Source organism: Apodemus sylvaticus, chromosome 14 (genome assembly GCF_947179515.1).
Source record: "Apodemus sylvaticus chromosome 14, mApoSyl1.1, whole genome shotgun sequence".
In the NCBI taxonomy this organism is placed as follows: Eukaryota; Metazoa; Chordata; class Mammalia; order Rodentia; family Muridae; genus Apodemus; species Apodemus sylvaticus.
Window position 1 is genome coordinate 48,114,206 of NC_067485.1, and position 15,887 is coordinate 48,130,092.

At 38.6% G+C, this 15,887-nt stretch overlaps 1 protein-coding gene across 1 annotated transcript in view; it reads left to right on the top strand.

The window, feature by feature from the left end:
• Pou6f2 (POU class 6 homeobox 2) overlaps nucleotides 1–15,887 on the top strand; it is a 487,667-nt gene that overhangs the window by 94,165 nt on the left and 377,615 nt on the right. Inside the window, exon 2 of the mRNA XM_052157000.1 lies at nucleotides 1,752–1,923. Within this exon, the coding sequence (XP_052012960.1) occupies nucleotides 1,752–1,923 (172 nt within the window). The remainder of the gene's footprint in view (nucleotides 1–1,751; nucleotides 1,924–15,887) is intronic.

The following is a 15,887-nucleotide window of genomic DNA, read 5'->3' on the forward strand; positions in this document are numbered from 1 at the left end:
TCTCTGCACTTGCTTTTTTTTTTTATTTATCCTGTTTTGTTAGATGGCAGAAATATAATTCTTTTCTTTCTTCCTATTATAAGCCACCATTTTTGTTTTATTATATGTTTCACAACCCCTAATGCCCCACTGAAAATTACCTTGTTAAATGACAGTGTTTCAAAGCCATGAATCCTTTCCACCATTCCCTTAGAGGTTTGAAACAGTCAACAGACTGTAAAGAATAAATAATAAAAAAGTATTGATTATTTTGATGACTGTGAGATTCAATTAAGTATTAATTTTGCCCTCCAGTGGACCTATCAAGGTATTCAAAAGGGAGGATTCGGCTCAGCTAAATGCATGCTGAGTGCTTCAGCCTTAAATAGGGAGAAAATGTGTTTACCTACAGTATTTGAAGAAGAGTGCATTGATGCACAGAGTCCAATATTTAAGTGCTGTGCAAATTAAGCCCTGGTGACAGTGACATTGTTTTCAGTGGTATGAGTATTGACTAAAGAAGTGCATTTGATGACAGCTTAAACTATTTGTATTGATTAACATTTTCATAGATTATCATGTGTCATATCAAATTCACTTTTCAGGCATGAATACATTAAAAAGAAAAAAAAAACAGCCCAGGCATACCGCAGCCAATGTGATGACAGGCAGGGAACACGCCGCTCCACCTGCTCCTGCACGTCACCTGTGTCCTGCTCAGGAACCATTTAGGCATAAACTTGACAATAAATAGCTCCCAGATCACGAAGGAAAAAGGCAGTTTTGGCATTGCTTTGCCTCTGCATCTGATATCAGTGCCATAGCAATCTTAGCTTGCAAGTGGAGGCAAGGCTGGATTTGAAGACTATTTCTCATCCTAACACGCCCTTCTAAGTGAACTGAAGATAAAGGCGTGCTAAGTTTGGGGGGGAGAAAAGTTTTTCCTTTTTTTTTTTATTTCCCTGGAGGTGATTCTTAACTCCCTTTTCTTTAACGCTCTGGGTGTATGATGCTCTAGGTAACTGAATTATTGAACACAGTTTGTAAGTATTTTCCCACTTTCTTAAAATATAAAGCATTTTTCCGTATATTTTGTTGTGTTTTTGTTTGCTTTAGAATGTGCATTTGATTTGGGGTTATCGTCTGTCCCCAGTCTGGGACCCCTGTAGCCAACTTCTAAGTGTGTTCAGAGAATTTACATAAGAAATATCTCCTATTGCACCGAAAGCTTGTAGCGGGCTCTCTCTTTTCCTGTCTCTTTTCTCTACTCTTGGGATAGGGTTTAATTGCTTCTCCCCCAGGGAGAAGGCTTCTTAAAATAGTCCCGTTCCCTCCATAGGGTGCCCCTTCTAAAGAGGTGCGTTGCTGGAGTGCGCCAGCACTTTCACCCTCCACCCCCTTACTGCATTAAAGACAGAATAAGATGTATATATATATATTTAAAAAAAATCCTTACAAAAGCACATCCTACAATTAAAGCTGTGTTGGTTAGCCTGTTTGCAAAGAAGTTTTTCCCCCCTTCCTTTTCCCTCCGAAACCTCCTGAATCTCTCACATGCTAGTTGAGCTTTAATAGGGAGGGGAGTAATGGAGAACTCATCGAATCTGTAATAGCTCTTCACTTGACTGCAGCCAGCAATAACAGCAGGAGCAGGCAGAGATAAGAGAGAGGAGAGAGGGAGAGTGTGTGTGCAAGAGAGAGGGAGAGGGAGAGAGGACACGCTCTCTAAAGCTGCCACTTTTTCCTCCCCTTCGCTCTGTCCCCCATCCTAGGATCCAATGATAGCTGGACAAGTCAGTAAGCCCTTGCTGTCATTGCGGAGTGAAATGAATGCGGAGTTGAGAGGTGAGGACACGGCTGCTACTTCAGACAGCGAGCTGAATGAGCCCCTGCTTGCGCCCGTGGAATCAAATGACAGCGAGGACACTCCCAGCAAGCTCTTCGGTAAGTCTGTCTAGGTATTTCATTTCAGTCCTACCATGTTGTCCGGAAGAGCAATCCAGCCACCACCCCAGCCCCCCTTTCCTCCTGTTTTTTCATTCTTTTTTTTTTCTAAGTGCTAAAGAGGAGCTTCGCATCTTAGAGGGGCTAAGGCACGGGAGCCTGTTCAGCTGGCTGGGAGGACGCCCTCCAAACTTTTTTTTTTTTAAACCAACAAGGAACTTACTTACTGCCCATTTGACTTTTCAAGTAGTGTTGCTATGTCCAGGTTGGAAATTATTTGAACAAAACAGGAGAATGAAAAGAAAGAACAAATGGTAAAAAAAAAAAAAAAAAGAATCATCAGGAAATCAGTTCCATTGCGTGAATTGGTTAACATTTATTGAATAAATATCGACTCGGTTTCGGGGTGCCTTTGCAGCCTTTTGTTAAGGGGAAGGAGAGTAAAGAGTTATTATCTGTAGTCAAAAGATGGGAGAACTGAAAATGTCAATACAAATCGCTCTGTGCTAGGTAAACAAAGGTGTCTCCAGGCATGGCTCAAAGAAACACATTTTGTCATCACCATCTGAGTGAGTATTTCTTCTTTTAAAAGGGTTGAGGGAACAGGACATCCCCTACTCTTCTCCCCTACCCCCCTCTCTTTAACATATTTTAGCCTCATGCTAACCATGGCGACAGCCCAGGACCTTTTAGGAATCTGTTTCATAAATGAGAACAAACAGGGGGCCACTTCAGCTGAGACATCTGTCATTCAAACATGACAGTCTTGTAGCCCACTCCAACTACTGTGATCTCTAATCAGAAAGGGTAGCAGAATGCCGAGGCACGTGGGGGTGATGGATGCCGTGAGAGGTCTGCTGCACAAGGACTTTACGCTTCTGAGTGACATTAGGTTTCAGAGCAGCAGTCTCGGACACACTTGCTTTTAATTATTTTCAAGTGTGTCTGTCTCTACATCTGTACAACTAAACTAGTATAAACAAGCAGAAAACCGTTTGCTCTCAGATTTAAAAAAAAAATAATGCTAAAGTTTGGAGTCAAACAACATCCATACATAAAATACTTGGAGAAGAATACTGATTTAGTTTAAAAATAGATTTTTTTTTAAAAATAGAGAACAGACACTTTTTTTGAGAGATGAGCAACTTTCACCCGGTTTCACAGAGGACATCCCTCTACCTACAAATGTTCAGGCAGATACCAGAAGGGAACCACACAGAAACTTTGTTTTGGAAAAAATATTGACTTTTACCTGAAGAATACAACTGATTCCAGTTTTAAGAAACCCAGTGGTCACTCTTGGGTCAAAAGGTATGGAGTCTGAAACCCAAATTCTCCACACCTAGGCTCTGAGGTTTTAACAGTTCACTCTGCAGAAGTTTGTAGTTGTAGCCTGAGATGTTAGCTGTGTGCAAAGTCATGCCTTAAAACACTTGTTTTGTTTTAAGAGGCTAATGAAAGAAATCAGGCAAAATGATCAATTACAAGAAGGCAGAAGTCCACATGCGATACTGATTATATTGTGTAAGGCTTTAGCTTTCCAAAGGCAGCAGATGCTCACCTCAGCAAAGCAGCAGATATGAAAGTATGTGTTCCAAATATTTCATGTATTTTTTTTTAAATAAGCACATTTTGTCAACTTTGTTTTGTAGCTACAACTTGCTTTCTGTCAGTTGAAGGGATAAAGGGATGACAGATTTCTTCTCATATTTATTTAGATTTTTCAGTGTTGAGCACTGTATCACACTCTGTACCCCGACTTTTACTGGTCCACACCCACAGTGAAGGTAGTTTTGAAAAGCCTGATGGGGTCAACGGAATTTTATTTAAAACTCTCTGAAAAAATAGTTTAAGTGGAATCTTTATGGGATGCCAGAGACCAAGGAGTTATAGTTTAACTGGAAACTCACAGTGGGCTTGGGAAGGTACCTACCTACCTGCATTTTTGATTCTCAACTTCTGAGTGTGTGGCTGAGTCCAGTGAAATTCCCACACTCTGCCTGGACATATTTTATAGTCATTAGCTTGTCTTTCTCCTCTAGATTACTTTAGAAACACAATGTGAATCGTTCCCAGTTTTCAACTAGGCAGAGAAGAAGCAAGTTGATTTAACATTCTTGAAAACCTTAGGGGGGGAACAAAAACAAAGACAACATGAGACAGAATTGGACAAAGTACACAGAGCTGAGAGCACTCACTGGTCTTGCAAGGATGTTGTAGTTATCGGGACAATTGTACTCTCACTTTTGAATAGTGCTAAGACTTTGACTAAGACTAAGAATTGAAAATGTTAGTTTACACAACCATCTAAAACTTACTAATTTGTCATGCAGTCTTTTTAAGGGACTTTGAAGATAAAATATAAGGGGCAGGCATATGCTGTCTTCCTTAGCACGTGGATTCTGTGGCATTGCGTTATGTTTTTAGATATAGTTCTAAGTGCGCTCTTTATTTGATAACAGAGGATTGTGCTGTTCCTAGGCAGCCCAGCTTTTCTCCAAACAAGGGTCTTTCTGCCGTTTCTTTCTCAAGCCACCGTGCCTCTGTTTTCCTTCATGTTGTGAAAACCTGTGCTTCTTGTATGGAAAGGACAGATCAGGCCAAATCCTGAGCATTTTGCTATGTTTAGTGTCATGGAGAGACATTATACAACAACAGGGGACAGAAAGAGCTCGCTTTTCCCATTGCACCTGAAATTTCAGTATAAATGGATTTCTTTAAAGCTAGTTCACCCATCTGGGTCTCGTTCAAATTAGTAGCCCAGACACAGGCCCGTCTTTCTCACAGTATGGCATCTTCGGCCCAAAACTGCAGGAGAAAGACTAATACTGATGCCCTCTATGGATAAACAAAGGAAATTCCAGGAACCATTGGGCTTTTTATGCCTCTCCTTAAATTGCACCTCTGTACTTAACAGCATCCAAAGGGAAACATACTGTGCAGAATGTTACAGTGCTCTGAGCCGCTCAAAATGCCAGGCGGAGGAACAAGAAGCCATACGCCAGCCTAAGAAGAAAGTTCAGAAAAGGGCCCTTGTGTTTTATGAAGTAATTACATCAGAGGTAGCATTTTGCTTAACTTGAACAGCCATGGAAACTAAAGTACACTTAAGAGAGATAAATCCACATTTCATTGAGAAACATGTGGTGAGGCAGCTCTCTGCGATATCATTAAGTTTGCATTATTTATTCTTATAAAGCCCATAGAAAAGTACCTCCATTTTCAGCTTATGAGCATATTCTGCTACATTCTGAGCCCCAGGAAACAGTGTGAATGGGTGGAGGACAGGCATACGTGTGGAAGAATTATTAGAGAAATCCGTGCTGTGTCACGCTGTGCTCTAGCTGTATGAGAAAAATGACGAATGCCACATAGGGCCCGTCACCAAATATGGCACTCGTGATGTACACACTGGAAACTGTACCCCAAACTGGCCTTTGGCAGACAGCCTCCACAGGAAAGGGCTGCTGTGTTTCTCCAGTGACATTTATACTGCTCGTGTCAATGTGGAACCTCACTTGTGGTTATGACCACCAAGCATTTAGTGCCCCACATTCAGTAAGCAGGACGCTAACATTCAAATGGCAGTATCCACTGTGTAGGCAGGAAAAGGCTGCCGAAAAGATAAAAGTAATATATATTCCTGGAAAAATAGATCTGTATTCTCAACTGAAGAAGTGATACCTCATAAAACAAGCCCTAAATATTTCCTCTGAATGTATTTGAGATTTGAAAAATGATTTACGGACAGTGCTTCCCCTGGGACAATCCGTATTGTTTCAAGGTAAACCCCATGATTGCTTGCATTTAAGTTCTAGCTGCCTGGGTAGCTGTGCTGGGATGAGGGGCTTATTTTCCTGTTGTATCACACAACTGTGAGCTAGACACACGGCTCAGAATGTTGACCTGAAAGAGAAACACATCCTTTATGAATGTTGTATGTGAAATTTTAAAAATATGGCTGGTTTTCTCCTATAATATTACAGCCCTTTCCCTTTCCAGCCTACCAAAAATAATGGTGATACTCTCAAGAGTGAGCATTTTCAATATCATTTGTCTGTGAACTATAGGAGAGGGTTGAAATCTGGGTCACTGATTTCTCCATGTTAGGAAACACACTTCTCTGTCATCCCTTTCCTTCTACTGAGCTTTCTCCAAAATCATGCGTTAGAAAATTTTCTGTTTTCAAATTGCTGTCCAGTTTGACTTGATTAGAATTTATGGCCACGGAGTCATTTCCAATGACAAAAGGATAAAGGACTAAATTGTCTGTCACCCCTTGAGACGGTGGTCTCTGCAGGTCAGCAGGGAGGTCAGGGCAGGCATCGTGGGGGCTGCTCTTCAGTAAGGCTGCCTCTTGTCTTGTGTGTGTGAGTGGAGGCCTTCGTTACGAGGTCGCTGTCTTCATTACTTTATTTAAATGTCTTTCTCAAGGTTCCAATACTTTGGGTGCTTATAATGCTCTCATAAAATATGCCGGAGCCAGTAATCAGCATGTAGGGCTTAAGGCCCAGAGGGAGTTGGTGAGAAGATGATGAGGAAAAGTCTCAAGAGAAATATATTCCTTTGAAATATGGGGCATGCTTCTACCTTTTTAAAAGTTATAACACTTGAAAATTCATATTCTTTTTCACTAAAGAAGGTATATTTTGCTAGCAAACATTAAAATTTCATATTTGTAAATCAGCTGAGTAATTTATATGACATATTCTATGCAAAAAACAAATTTAAAAACCACCTAAATAGAAAGCAACAGAAGTATGTATTGGTGTGAGTGAAGGGGATTCAGAATAAGGTGTTTGCCAAAAGCACATTATGGTTTAAAAGTCACACAGGTCTTTGCCCTGCTGCACTGACTAGCTGAGAAGAGAAATGTGCACTTTAATATATTTCTTATATTTGGGAATATCTAATTGACTGATATAATTATTTAAAAGTCATTGAGAGGCTGTGTATATTTAGATATCTCCAGTTTAGTGGTGTTATGCAACCAGAATATTGTTAGGACATTGCATTGTAAACAAATCCACTTTGAGTAGTATATATACATATATACACATATATGTATATATGTATGTATATGCATATGTAGTATTTTTGAAATATATATGAAATACAGATTTTTCTTTGAAATACACACACATACACACACACATGCGTGCGCGTGCGTATACTATTCTTTGAAATAAAAAATAAATCTAGTGAGAAAGGTGCCTGTGTTCAAACTTCTCATCAGATTGGCTCAGTGAGCCGTGCTCATTGCTAAGCGGCTCTGCACTGGAGCCCAGTGCACAGCGTGTGACTGAAGACTCAGTGGGGACTTCCTTGGTGCTTTCCTTTTCTGCCACTCACCACACCTGGGGTGCTCCGGTCAGCCCAGTGTTACAGAAGCGAAGTTCAGCATTGCAGAGTCTACAGATGCTGGGAGAGAATGCGTCAGCCAGCCACAGCGTGCCTATGGCTTTCTCTCTTCCCCTTTATTTTGATGGCCATGGTTTACACACTTTGTTATTGTTAAATGGTTCTATAAACAGTCAGGAATCAGATATATCTGCACTTAGTCATTGCTTTAGATGATTCCATCCCAGCCTTTAGAATGTCGTAGTGTTTCTGCCTTAAAGGTTACCTGGCATTGTACTGTTTGGTAGTCTGTCCAGCTTTGTCTGTGTCATAATTAATAGAGAGGTGCCTCCCAAGGCTTAGTCCTTTAGTAGATGGCTTGCTTTCTTAATTACCTAGTTTAGTTATAGAATTAATGCTGGTATTTAAAAAAATGACCAAATAAAATATTCTTCCATTTGAAATCTGAGCTTTAAGTAGGCTGTTTCAGGCAAAGCTTGTGTGTTCCCACACAGTAAACAGATCATTTGTGAGAGAGCTGGCATCTCTTTGGCGACCTTGCTGGTCTGTGTTTTGGGATTAATAATACATCAGACATCACACATTTAAAAGAAAGGAGCTGGAAGAAGGAAGTGGGGGAGTTCAGCTCTGCTCTTGGGCTGCCCCTGATTACTCAGACCTTTCTTAGGAAGGTGGGGCGATTGTAGGGGAAGGCACACTTACCCAAATCTGCACCCGGCCAACTTAATTCACTTCTTGAGTTTCTAATGCTAAAGAGAAAGATAGGAAAGTCTTGAGACCCAACTGGTGCCCTGTCAGGGGGCAATCTGTATAACATTTCCTGCTGTCAGGTTAATAAATTTTTAAAAAATATCCAAAGGCAGAGGTAGCTATGGAAAGCTCCTGGTAACTGTTACCGTTCTCCCTGGATTCACTTCTCTTAATATCCACGGTGGCTCTGAAATTTTCTTGTTTTTGTTTGCCTGGGTTCTGTATTTTGCTGGTGTTGTCTGTTTGTTTGCTTGGTTTTTCAGCTGTTTATGCTGCTTCTTACTTTTAAAATGTTTATCCTTTGAGATTTTACTTGCTGTTTCTCTTAGAAATCTGAATATAACTTGCTTTAATTTCTTGTGGTGTTCTGCAGTTGGACATGTCTGGAGCATCACACTCCAGTCAGCTCAAACCAAGTTCTAACCCCATCAGTACTGGACTTAGTTTTGGAATACCTTCAAGTAATGGGTACACTAAAAATCACCCATAAAAAAATATTTAGGTTTCGGCAGTTAGTAGGCATGAGGCCATATCTAGTTAATGACATGTGGACCAAGTCTCAGTCTTTGAGTATAAACTCCAACCGTCTGATTGCCAGAGTTGTGGTTCATAAAGATATAAAACTGAGTGACCTTGTTTATAGACATGCTCAATGCTATCTTATGATCTATCAGATAGCCTAAGGTTTTTCTGGTGGTTGCAGAGGTTGAAAAAATATAACACTAAGTCTCTCTTCATTAAAGAAAGTTTGTCCTCAGAGAAATGGAAATTAACTTCATGCTCTATGTATTCAATGACAAAAGTCTAGCCCTGACTCTTGTTTTGCAAGGATCTCTCTAAAGTCACTACTGATTTACTTATTTCATTTTCTAGTATATTACACGGGTGTCTGTGCTGTATCTTAAATCTTAAAGAGCACCTTTAAACTTCCTCAGATTCTGGCATTAGTTTAAGTGTGCTTGCAGTTGAATATATAATAAGACTATGCTATATATTTTTACACTGAACTGCTAGCCATATGTGACTGCTGTTGTTTAAGTACTGTCATTGGAGAACTGTACTCCCATCTATTTATAGCGGGTGGGGGGAGGGTGACCCGGTTGTAAAAGCACAAACTAAGAGATGTCATTACTTGTAAATTGAATATTTTTAAAGTTCTTTGTGCTGAACACCATGAGAGGTAAAACTCTATAATGAAAGTTACATTCATAAGAAAATAACACAGATAAAACTCCAATTAAGCTTGTTGGTTTGTCCTGAAAATAAGGTAAACAATGAAGGTGTTTTTCAGGAGACTTGTGTACCAATGATATACTGACGGTTTCGACAATTTGATAAATCTGTCTTTTGGCATTAACATTTTCTTATATTCATATATAAAATGTTAGCCTTTAAATATTTTCTCTATTAAAATAATTCCCATATATTTTGTTTCCTACTTTTAAGTTCATGCAGCTAATGGGGGTGGGGGAATGACCCAATTGTCATAAAAGTTTGTTGCAGTCAAGGAATCAGAAAAACGTTGTGTCCATTGGAAGGTTAACGGTGCACTTTCCTCTTGATTTTGCTTTGCAGTGTCTAGCAAATTTGTAGTACTATGTATTTTGTGTCATAAAGTTTATGATAAAGGCTAGTTTATAATAGTAAGCATTTTTTAGTTCACATCATTCATGCATTCTTTGAGTATACAGCTGCTTATTCAAATAATAGTTTTATATAAAATAGATCACACTTAAAACTTGCTAATAAAGAACTAAACATTACAACTTTTGGGCATCTGGGCTGTAATCTACTGTCCTTTTCATCCTGGCTGTCAGACACCAGAGGGAACAACAGGAGTACTCAGAAATTGTGCAATGAATTTTAATTTAATGCATTTAGTTTTAATTTAGTAAAGCAAATTGGAAGTTCTACAGTTTGCCTTGCAAAAGGTATATGTACTTTTTAAAAAAAATTCCATCCAAGTTCAGGAAAGTCCCTATGTGTAAATTATGGAAACTTAGATATATATCTACTTGTGTATATATGTCTAATGTCTATCACATTAAGTACTGATCATTATTTTAATCAGCAAAAGGTAATTTGTTCAATCGTAAGTAAAATGTTTGTTACACAGTTATGCAAGAATTTTGTGTGAGTGTGTTGAGGTATGTGGGTTTGTGGTGTGTAAGAAATAATTGCTATTTCAGTCAGTTGTTACTGAGATAGTGTGGTAATACTCATTTTTGTTTATAGCTTTTGATTGCCACATGTGATGGCTTTTCACATGCTGTTGGTATAGCATGATTTGCTTTTGCAAATTAATGGTTTTGTGTAATGCATTGAAGACAAGAATCAACCCTGTCTGAGGAGAAGAAAGGCTAAAGGATTAATTTCGTTTAAAAATGCAAACATTTGAAGCTGTTTAAAAAGCATGAAAGTATTACTGCAAAGTCACTTATTGCCAAAATCAACCAAGGGTAGAAGAGAATAAAAATCAAATAAGAAAACACACATCCCTGTATTTAATTATGAGTGTATAGGACAGGAGTGGAGGAGTGAGCTTCACTTTGTAAGAGCTGGCCTTTTCCCCAACACATCTATTTCATTTACCAAAATTTCAAATGATAGAAATATACAAAAAAGGAAACAACACACAAAGGAAGCAGCATGTAGGACACACTGTGCACAACTAACCTTTCAATGAAAATGTATGACGCTGGTGATAGAGTGCAGTGTAATCAGTGGGATTACTCAACCCTCTGATGGGACTTTCCCAGACTCTCGGAGTGAATATGCGTGTGTGTTTGAGTGTTGGATGGCTCATTTTGGCCACAGTCTTGAGATTAAGGCAGATTTAAACTTTAAATTACCTTAAGGAATTATCCAAAAATTTAAGTAGATGAGTCTATGCTTTAGCTTGAAAATCTTTGATTCTCCCATTATATTTTGTATTTATGGTAATTTCTTAATGAGTCACCTGGAATCTACAAGGAGTAAGAAAATTCTTTTAAAAGTTAAGTATCCTGCTTTGAAGGGCTTAACATCTGCAACTGACTGCTTTAAATAAAAAGGAAAAGGAAAAGGGAGCAGTGAGCTTGGAGCTTCCTGAGAGCCTAGAGATGGGACCACAAGTCTTGTGATCAGCAGTGTATCAATATGGCTTTATAATGACATAATAACCCAAACCCTGTAGCAGTTTATGGTTCTTTTGAGAATTCTTATGGATTCTTAGAGTGAGGGAGGTCTGAGAAAAGATCCTGAAAGCTTTCACGAAATCTGGCCGTGTGACAGGGAACTACGATGCCTGTGATTTAGCTGCTAAGGAATCCCATCGACCAGGAGCATTAAACTTTTAAGGTAAAAACAAACCACAGAGCAATTGGTAGATATGAAGGGTCTGGAGTGGCCAGAGTGACTGCGGAAATTAGAAAGTGAAGGTTCTGAGATGAGAAGCAAAATGCAGGGACCCCCATTGTCGACCTCAGTGTCCTGCTTAAAAACAGCATTCTGTGTGCAGTCTTCTGAACACTAGAAGCACGGTGTGTGTGTGTGTGTGTGTGTGTGTGTGTGTGTGTGTGTGTGTGTATTTCCTTCATGGTATCTGTCAGAATTGATTGCTGCTCTTTCATTTTCTCTTGGCTATTTTTAGTCAATGATAAATAAAGAACCCAGAATTGTGAACCTGGTACCAGTGAGATATCACACCAGAAGCAGCAGGAAAGAGTCAAGATGAATAACTTTACATCAGTGGATGCCCACAGATACCAAACCCCTTAACATTTGTAATACTGCTAATTTCTATGGGCTTTTTAAAACACACTTCCACATGAGCTCTCAAAACCCATAAAAATGCGGCATGTAAAGTAAATTGTTTGTCACTTGCCGTCGGCCTGCCATATTTATTGTCAGGAGAAATGGACATTAGTTGGAAAAGCAGTTGTTAAAGGCCAAACAATTTTTAAAGATGGCAAAGCTGTGCGAGGGCTTTCCTTTTTCTAACAATGAGGCGCCCCTTCAGACATCAAAAGACAAGATAATAAGACACTTCAAGCACAATTCAAGATTATATTCAACATCTAAAGGCTCATCTCTTGTCAGTTTGCATTTACCCTCCGAGGGATGGAACGCTTCTATCATCTTTCTGTCAAGAGGAGTCTGGCGGAAGAAGCAAGGGCTCTTATTTCACACTCTTAGGATTTCTTTATTTCTTTCTTCTTCTTCTTCTTTTTTTTTTTTATCAAATAGCCTCCACTCACTTAGATACCGCCAAAATGGGGGGATAATTCCAGGAAGGTCATCACAAGTACAAAAATCTCATATTGATTTGTATGATTAGAAGGCATTAAAATTACACGCTCAGGTCGGGTGCTGAGAAGCTTTGTCAGTTACTTGCTCAGACACTTTTTTTTGCAACCTTGGGGAGAAAAAGATAACTAAAAATTTAAAAGTACATAACTGAAAGCTGAAATTGTCTTAATAGGCTGTTTGAACATTTAACAAGTGAACATAAAAACAATTTAATGCTTTTAACTTCATAAAATTTCCAATTAGCTTACTCTTCATGGAATGCTTCAGACACCATAGTAAAAGAATAGGGAATAACAGGCCCGTGTTTAACGACCAGAAATTCCTTTGTCAAATTCTTTGTAAATACTTTCAAAACTTGATTTTATATATCTAATATATGGATAATAGCTGATGACATTTTCAGTGTAAATTTAATTACAAGGCTCTCTGTAATGGTTAGCAAGGTTTTGTAAACATTTTACGCTCTGAAATGATAATGTTGTCACACTTGCCATCTTGTGCCCTCCTTTCCAGAGACAGTGCCAAAGAAATACTAGAGGATTTATTATCACGATTATTCTCTACTACCATAAGTCACATCTTTTGCCCTCTGAGAGTCACATCGCACAGAGCAGCATCCTGGGCTTTTTGTTTGTTTTTGTTTTGGATGTTGGTGGGGACACACTTAAAGAAGTTAGAAGAACCAGATTTTCTTCTCAAAATAAAGAGATTGATGAAAATAGAACCATGATATCCTGGCATCGTTTCTATATTGAATCTTTGAAATTACTTTTTCTAGGAATTTTCATCACCTCTCTGTCTTTGCTTCTGATATTTCTCTTCTTTCCTGTTGATGTTTTGAGATGAGCTTTCTTCTATAACACAGGTTCACATCAAAGCAAAACAAGTATCTGTGCGCATGAGCGGGCGCACGTGTGTGTGTGTGTGTGTGTGTGTGTGTGTATGTGTGTGTCTTGTGTAAGTATGTCACAGTGTCATTACAGTATGTGATAGAAGTGAAAACATGATTCTTCCATATTTGTTCTATTCATTACATGGCTCTTTTTCTACTTTGTTCTTCATAGTTCGTGCATTCAACATTCATCCATGAATTAGTTAACTCCATAAATACATACTGAGGACCTTCTCTATGGCGGGTGTGTGTTGAGTGCTGGAGACTGTACAGAGAAGACTTCGCACAGAAAGAGTAGCATAGTTTAACATTAGGACAGGTATTAGTGCACAAAAATGAATCATCCTTAAACAGCCCCCAGTCAGCAGTCCACGCTGATGTTGTCTTTTTCATCTATATTTCTGGTATTTCTTTAAAATTACTGATCTTCAAAGTTGTAAATTTTAGAAGTTTTTAATTGATCAGAAGCCACATTGAGGAATAACTATTCCAAAAATATTGTCAAAGGAAAAAAGAATTGTTATGTGACTCACAGCAAATTACAATGGTAGTGTTTTTGCCATTGTGTTTGAGGCATAAAAACAAAACTCTGCCTTTGTACATTTATTAGTTATGTCCAAAGGGAGAGTAACCCAGAATTTTATTTTGTGAGCTAATTTTCCTATGTCTGTTCTCTTTCCTAAATTCTTATCACATATTACTTAACACAATGCCCAAGGCTGATGAGTCTTGTCTGGAGTTTGAGCTTGACCCTGGCTCAGACTCAAGTTTGGGGTTGATCCTGGATTTAGCTTCGAATTTGGGGTTGACAATGGCTTGCCACTTAGTAGCTGTCTCAGCAAAATTTATGACTTAAGCTTCTACATTCTCACCTCTGACTGGAAGGTTCGATGACACTGCATAAGTCAGTGCTGGATTTAAAATGATTGGTATTCATAGGGCCCTGTAGAGTTTTTGGACATGCAAATGGTTAAGTTGAAAATGAATTTGCCATTTTCAGAAAATAGTTGCGCATTTTTTTTTTTAGCACTAAATGGGATAAAACTGGCAATGAAAGTTCTGAGATAGTTTGATCTGTGCCTCTTCATGAAGAAGCATAGGTTTTCAGAGATTCCCATGGCCAAAGGGATCTTTTGGGCATCTTTTTCTCAGGATGACAGTACCTCTCCCTTCTTCAGATATATTAGCAACTGCTTTCTTCAAAACTCATTTAGGAAGAAATCTAAAAAGGAATGCTACAAGAGTCTAGAGAAGACTGTGATTCTCTGCCTGTGTCTTGTAGAGCATGTGGGTGAGGGTGGAAGGGTGGGAAACGGACAGTTAAATATATTATCCTGTTCTAAATTTAAAATGTGGGAGACTAACTTTTTCATATAACTGAAATCTTTAACATAGCGTTGGTGTTGAGAAGTGATATAGCATGAGATGCCTTTGGAAGGAAATAACACTTCTCTAGCTGGTGATTGGTCCCATTGCCCAGTAGCTATCTTCATTTGGATGGATACATCTATGTAGTTCTAGATTTATCTCCAAGAGAACGTGCCAGCTTTTAGGCCAGGCACAGGTTTTTCTCTGTCTTGAACACATTTTTTTTTTTACCAAAAATAGTGATATAGCATTTGTCCTTAGTGAAATGTTCTTAGATCTTTCATAGACAAAAGAGTTTCAGTTCTTAGTGCCCCCACTTCCCTTTCTCAAACAAGAAAGTTAAAATAACAGGCTGGTGTGTGAGGGAGATCAGAAAATTACTAAACACCAGCAACGGAGATGTAAGAGAGGTACATGCTTACACAGAGGGATGTTTACTTAATGTGAATTCCTTTGCTCACTTAGAAAACTAATGGGCTTTCTCAACCTGAGAAGGGACAGTTATCCTGATGACAGCCCAACAAAGAGTTTGAAGCAGATTTTAACGACCTGAAGAAATTAAGGATCTGCTTTCTCTATTTAATTGTCCTGCTAAAAAGCCAAATCTCAGGCTGAATGGAGAATGAAATTTCTACCCCAAAAGCTAATATGGTTTGATTAGGCTGATGAGCTTCACTGTCCCAGAGGAAACCTTTCCATACTGCCAAAGGTTTAGCTATAAGTTAGGTATGTGGACCACAGCTACAACTTGAAATCTATGGTATCTTCATTAGGAAGTGTATGCAGCCAGTGTTTGGTACTTTCCTAATCTTCAATAAAAAAAATCTTAACATTTTATTTTAAAAACAAACCAACAGTAAGATAGCACCTTAAATAGAAACTATCATTGCAAGACTTGAACATGCTTGTTGGAAGTCATATATGCATGAAGAATTGTTGCTACCTTTCTGAGGATGGAGATTTCATTTGAGAGTTTGAAATCTTAGTTCCTTTTATGCATACAAAATGGCCAGGGTAAGGAGGGTCTGCTGTTGGCATGGTTTCCATAGCAACTCGGTTTAATTTTATATTTGTGTCACATACACTTCTCTCAGAAATTGTTGACACTTTTAAATTATTTTATTTACAAACATGTCAATCAGTCTAAAATGTGTGTGTATGAGATCGATATCCCAAGCTTTCAAATTGAATTAATGTCCACAATCATGTTAATATTAAGTAGAATAGACACCCTCTTTTTCTCTATTACTCTGTCTGTTTAGACAGAATTTCACATAGTCCAGACTAGCCTGGAACTCACTAA